This window comes from Crotalus tigris, unplaced genomic scaffold (genome assembly GCF_016545835.1).
Source record: "Crotalus tigris isolate CLP2741 ecotype Arizona unplaced genomic scaffold, ASM1654583v1 scf7180000018323.1251302, whole genome shotgun sequence".
NCBI classification, from domain to species: Eukaryota; Metazoa; Chordata; class Lepidosauria; order Squamata; family Viperidae; genus Crotalus; species Crotalus tigris.
The window spans coordinates 1,216,748-1,222,747 of record NW_024096943.1 but is presented as its reverse complement, the minus strand read 5'-3'; the positions used below and the strand labels follow the sequence as shown (position 1 = coordinate 1,222,747).

The 6,000-nt window shown below is 37.4% G+C and overlaps 1 protein-coding gene across 1 annotated transcript; it reads left to right on the top strand.

Moving 5' to 3' along the window:
* Positions 1-2,674: 2,674 nt before the first annotated feature.
* Positions 2,675-5,970, top strand: LOC120311192 (lysozyme C, milk isozyme-like). Its single transcript, XM_039350402.1, has 4 exons — positions 2,675-2,842; positions 3,594-3,752; positions 4,555-4,633; positions 5,671-5,970. The coding sequence occupies exons 1-4, from the start codon at positions 2,707-2,709 to the stop codon at positions 5,735-5,737; spliced, it is 441 nt and encodes a 146-aa protein (XP_039206336.1). The 5' UTR covers positions 2,675-2,706; the 3' UTR covers positions 5,738-5,970.
* Positions 5,971-6,000: the final 30 nt, after the last annotated feature.

The window sequence follows — 6,000 nt, the reverse complement described above, 5'->3', positions numbered from 1 at the left end:
CACTGGGATGTTCTGATAATCCAATCAGAATGAATTCAGTCACCTATCATATTTTCTCTCATTCTCTCCTGCAGGAAAGAATGAATGATGTGATTACTGATTACATTCAGGAAAGATGCAATACCTTCGCTTTAAAAGTTTAGGCTGCCAAAACTACATAAAAAAGTAAAAACACAGCTGAAGATTGCTTTACACATCAGGCTAAGACAGAATTTGTTTAATCATGACTTGTTTAATAAAGTTGCTGGATTCCCACATGTATGGGTTCACACTGATATCCAAGTATGGCTTCTACTATGGCTTCTACATACTAGTAGAATTCCTGCCACAAGTATGGCTTCCACGTATCGCTTCTACATGCCTTGGTATTCTAATCCCAATTAGACCACAAGACAAGGAAGGTCATTTAATTTACGATTTATTTGAAATGTTTCAATTAAAAACGATTCCCTTTAGAAGAAGGAACGCAGAATAAAAGTTTACATTATTTTTACAACAAAGAAACCTCAAAGTAAAAGTTGATTGGTTTAGGAAAATCATCTGTCCAGTTACATCATAAGAATAAGCATCCAAAAATATTTAAGCATAATCATAGAAAAGAGCATTGTATTGTATTCTGAATGGAAGTAAAAAAAACACTTGCAAGGGAAAATGTCAGAGGGGATTTGGGTAAGATACATTGACAGAGCACTGGGCTCAAATGTTTGCTTTGTGCATCAGTTTTATCTATTATATATCAAACATTTCGGCCAGTCATAGTTTCTAAAAAAGGGCTTCTTACATTCTTCTTGATAATTAAGGCTTATGGCAAGATATTAGCAATGCATAAGGCAAACTAAAATACAACAAAATCTATGTTAGCAGAGCAACAGTACTATAAAACCCATATTTCAGGTATTACAAAGTCCATCCTCTGTGCCATCTAAAACACTGCTTTAAGGAATAGATTCTTTGCAAGCTGTGATTGCATAAAATGCTAAGTCAAAGCTGATAAGCTACATATTAACCTGAAATACCTCTATTAAAGTATCAGCCTTAGCCTTCGCTTGCTTGGCTTTGTTGGGTTACAAACAATGCATTGGTATCTGTTGGTTTCCATTAATCTCATTTATATTTAATTGAATGTAGTTAATATCACTTTCCCTCTTGTATACTTGTCTCTCACCACATGAAACCCTTTCAGTGAGTGTAACTTTGGAGAATGGGCACCTTTCCCTTCGTGAGTAGAAACTAGTTTGACTTCTTTCCAAGTGCAGAGTATATTTGATCACTGTTTAGCTCTGAGCAGCTCTGGCACAAGTACCAATTTTGGAAGTTTATCTTCAATATGATCTTTGAAGGGGAACAGCAACTTTCAAGATTTGGGACTGAAAATTAATCATTAATTAATGTTTAAAAACCACTAAGCCTTGCTTGTGTTTCAGCTCTTTGCAGCCCTGCCCCCTGCCTCCTGCCCCAGAGCTGCTCTGGAATGCATTTTCCTACTTGAATAGTTTGTTTAAGTTTGTGCTCTTCCTGGTTAGTATAACCAATATTGGGATTTAACTGAGCCCCCATATGAAGCTGGGCCAACAGTTTGACCTGACATATTCACAAAGCAATCCTGTGTGCATGGGGAATGGGGGAAGAAGCAAGAATTTCTGCTGAATTTCTCTGGGTCTTCAAAGGGATTCAGTTTGTACACTAGTTAAAGAGCAATAAATATAAGATAACCTTCTGTCTTAGAAAGTTAACTATTCGCTTCATGCCATTTCATACTCTGAAAGATAACAAAAGACTTATAAACCATCACAGTAATATTGCACGTTCTTTATTTATTTGAAAGGCCTGCTTCTATCAACTTACTCTTCCTCCAAAAATTGTGCCTGAAACCCACTAGAGAATTCATGGCAGAAAAATCAAAAAAGTTGGCCAAGGTTTGTTAGCAGTTAGAAAGGGAGAAGGAAGGAATACTTCTAATTCCTAATAATTTCTCCATTCCAATTTCTTCTCTAATACATACCCACCATTCTAATTCTTACCTAATCCATCCATTTGAATTTATTAAAAAGACTCACTGGCCAGTAAGTGCAGTTATTTAGGAGAAATGTCTTCGGTGTTTATATTGATTCAGACTGTATAAATTCAGCCAGGTCAACATGCAAACTGGAAGAACTCCCAGAGTTCAGTTCCAAGCTTATTCTTCCATCTTGCTTGTGTAAGGGCATAAAATGGTTGAGCCTTCAATCACACAACTGCAGCTGCCACTTTTAGTTTTGTTACTCCTCATCAGTGGTGGGATTGTCACCACAGTTGTCACCACTTCGGCAGAACCGGTAGCTAATTTGTTATTGCCCAGGCTCAGAATGGACTTCTGGAAGTGGCATTCACACAGAGAATCAGTTTTTCACATATATGAATCCCACCACTGCTCCTCATGCAGATTCCCTTGACCTAGGATCTCTCAGGGGGATAAAAATGCTCTTCTCCATTTTAGTTATGTTTGACTTCTTATAAAATTTAAAATGACAGTGAACTCTTTTTTCTTTCTTTTTGGCTATTGCCCTCAGCACTCTCTGCTGGTCAGTGCATAATTACTTCATGTTTGGGAATTATTATTGCTACATACTTTGTTTACAATGTCTCCAGATGTGCCAATTTCTGTGACTATAAAATCCCGTAACTGTCCTGAAGAAGTCAGACATTGTCCTCCAAGGAGCAGCAGCAATGAAGGCACTAGTGCTCGCCCTCCTCTTCCTCTTCATTGCAGTCATTGAAGCCAAACAATACTCCAGATGTGAATTCGCTAGACTTCTGAAACGAAGTCTCGTGGATGGATATCATGGCTACAGCTTGGGCAACTGTGAGTTTACTCTCTCTTTTTCTCCACCGTAGCAAAATCCTGGTTTGCAAGAGGGATGCAAATGGGGCAATTCCTTTGCTGGAAAAAAAAAAAACCCCAATGACTAAAAAGCTCTGTTCAGTGTTCTTAGAATGAGAAGATACCCTTTCTTCCCATCCCAAATGACTGAGGAGATTTCATGCTTCATCCAGCATTAACATCCTAATTTTAATGAGGGTAAATGTTCTCTAGTTGTTGCCTGTTTTGGATAAGAGCAGAACTGGGGTTTGTTTAGATTACTTTGTGATCTCTGTATTGTCTTCTAACAATAACTGGCATAGCTAATATTTTATTTATTTGCTTAAGAATAGGGGGCTATCCCTGCCACTATAAGCATCCTCTCAAAGGTAAGATCCTTCAGATCTCCGCAAATCATTTCAATTCAAGATACAATTAAAGGAGCAATCCCAGAATATTGCCCAAAAGTGCAGCAGTGCAAGGTCTGCATTAGGAAGAGAGAAGAAAGGAGAGGGGGCATTATGTGCCATTAAGAACCCCAGGAATATCTTGGGAGACAACAATCAGACTTAATCCAAATTCTCCCAAAGGTTTCTAAAATGTATTGGATTTTTTGGGGTCCTTCCTTGGCTGGGGAAAGAATGGGAAAATAGTTAAATATTCTGGTTTAAATGTTCTGTGTGAGAAACCATGACAGCCTTTTCATTTACAGCACAGGCCTTTTGTAGGACTTTTCCCATTTGCTTTCTTCCAGGGATCTGTATGGCTTATCATGAGAGTGGCTTTAAAACCCATGCTGTGAATATAAATGACAACGGCAGTCGTGACTATGGGATATTCCAGATAAACAGCCGCTATTGGTGCAACAATAACCAGGGCCGTACAAAGAATGGCTGTAGGAAGCCTTGCAGTGGTAAGCCATGTAATGTAGAAGAGAGATAACTTTGATAAAGGAATGCAAGACTTGTTAGGAGTATATTAAGCTGATGAGAAGTAATATCAACTCAACCATGGGAGAGGATGAAGCTTCTAAAAGAGAAAGAATTTTTTTTTTGTTTACCTTGATTCTGTTTGATGTAAGAAGCGGGAGATACAAGTTTTGACAAATTTTCAAAATTCTGTTCTTATTATTGTGTTCTATGACAATGAAGTAGTATGGATTCCCATAATCCTTGTAGTGTTTGTTTCCTGACCTGATCTACTACCAAGGAAATGTCCCAAATAACTTATATGAAAACTTTGTAGGGAAATTCTAGTCCTTCTTCTCCTTTACTGGTCTCTGTAATTGTCCTATTGCACCCACCACTTCATGAAGATTCATGTTTAACAACCCTGTATTCAAAATTGTTTCAAGTTCCTACTTGGGTTATTGTGATACCTAGTACATAGCCACCATGTTTTCCTTGGCTTGTTATATTTCCTCAATCTGCTCCCCCACTTAGTACTCCATTTCTCAGCTTCTCACAACTTGTCTACCTTCCCCCACAAAAATATATCTAACTTTGTGCTGCCAACTACCCACCCCAGTGTGATCTAAGTTTTAATGAGCACCAAACCTATATTTGCAAAGGTCTCCTTGTCCCACATGCCTCAACAATCTCACCATCTCTCCTACTTGTTGTTTTTCTGCTCTATATAATAATTTTATGGAAATATATACAAATAACTTTGAAACATCTGGGGTGGGACATATACTAATTTGCTTCTCCCATCAGATTTCTTAAATGATGACATCACGGATGATATTGCTTGTGCTAAGAAAATTGTACATGATAAACAAAAGATGAATGCTTGGTGAGTCAATCTCTCAGCAACATCTTTCTATTTGTAGCATTGAATAACAACTGAACTTTTAGTCATGAAAATTAATTGCCTTTTTAGACTGTTGTACAACATTAACGTTGGTGGTAAAGTACAGTTTCTGGATATAGCAAGCTGTATTTTTATTGCTATACAGGCGGTTGTCTTAGATTATGAGTTTAACAATCTTTTAAATTTGGGTTTGACAGTCTTTTAAATCCCAGTTTAAAAGTAGATTAAAAGCATATTGCACATAGCTTAGCAGGGTGAATGCTGATGCCTAGTATAGTTGGATAATTTCTTCCCAGTAATTTGAAATCCATTATCCAGTTTTGTGCTTGTTGACTACTTACAGATCTTTTTAAACAGGTTCAACATTGGGATTTAGCACCCAGTTGGGGGAGGCAGGAAAAGAATTTGGCAAATGGCCTTTTAAACACCAGGATTCTGATCCCATGAATGAGCTCCAAGGGATCAGAGAACTGGATCTGTAAAGAAGCTAATAGTGGGACAAGCAGGGAAATATTGTTTCTGAAGCCTCCAGTTATAGGATGAATAGGAAAAGGGGCTGCAGCAGCAGATCATTAAAAGGAAAATTTTTAAGCCAGCAATCGGCATTTAAAAGCAAATCATAAAGCAATTCAAGTTATCTAAAAGTTACTCTGTTGTGTGTCCTTCTGAGTCACTCTAAGATTTTGGGCAAGATTTTGTGATCCTCTGGTGTTCACCCAATACTTGGGACTTTAAGTCTCTTCAGCCCTGGCTAACATGGACTCTGGCAAGTTTATGTGTGAGTCCAATGTATCTATTGGGCCTCACTGGCATGTAGGCTTTATTATGAGAACTAGAAAATCGGGATTATTTTAGCTAAAACTATTATTTTCTTTTCATTTTAACTTGAAAAGGAGATTTATTGAAAAACTAGCTCACCTTGAAACTTCCTGAATCTGTTGAAGCAGAATTATATCATCAAAGAAACTATCATGCTTGTGATGTAAAAAGAAAAGCAATATTCTTATTCTTACTTCTAGGAGGGGCTGGCAAAAACACTGCCAAGGAAGAGATCTATCAAAATGGACTCAGGGCTGCAACCTCTGAGATTGATGATCCTGCATTTCTCTTCCTTCTCCTGTGATGAAAATGATGCTACTTCTTATAAAACAAACATTTAACAACTTGATTCTATGCTTGTACCTCACATGTTGAGATGAATTGATTTCTTTGCACACAAAGGATGATTTTTAAAAGATTTCTGGGTAGGAAGAAGGAATGAGTTTGTTTTTTAAAATCTTCAAAAACTGCTTCAATAAAATGAGTATTATGCATTATGACCTTCTCTGTTTCATGCTTTATTTATTTTC

What these genes read in the sequence shown, in the direction of transcription:
- LOC120311192 (XM_039350402.1), top strand. Translation starts at nt 2,707, where the DNA reads ATGAAGGCACTAGTGCTCGCCCTCCTCTTCCTCTTCATTGCAGTCATT. An exon ending in TGGCTACAGCTTGGGCAACT is followed by an intron (nt 2,843 to 3,593) that starts GTGAGTTTACTC and finishes GCTTTCTTCCAG; the next exon opens with GGATCTGTATGGCTTATCAT. An exon ending in CTGTAGGAAGCCTTGCAGTG is followed by an intron (nt 3,753 to 4,554) that starts GTAAGCCATGTA and finishes TTCTCCCATCAG; the next exon opens with ATTTCTTAAATGATGACATC.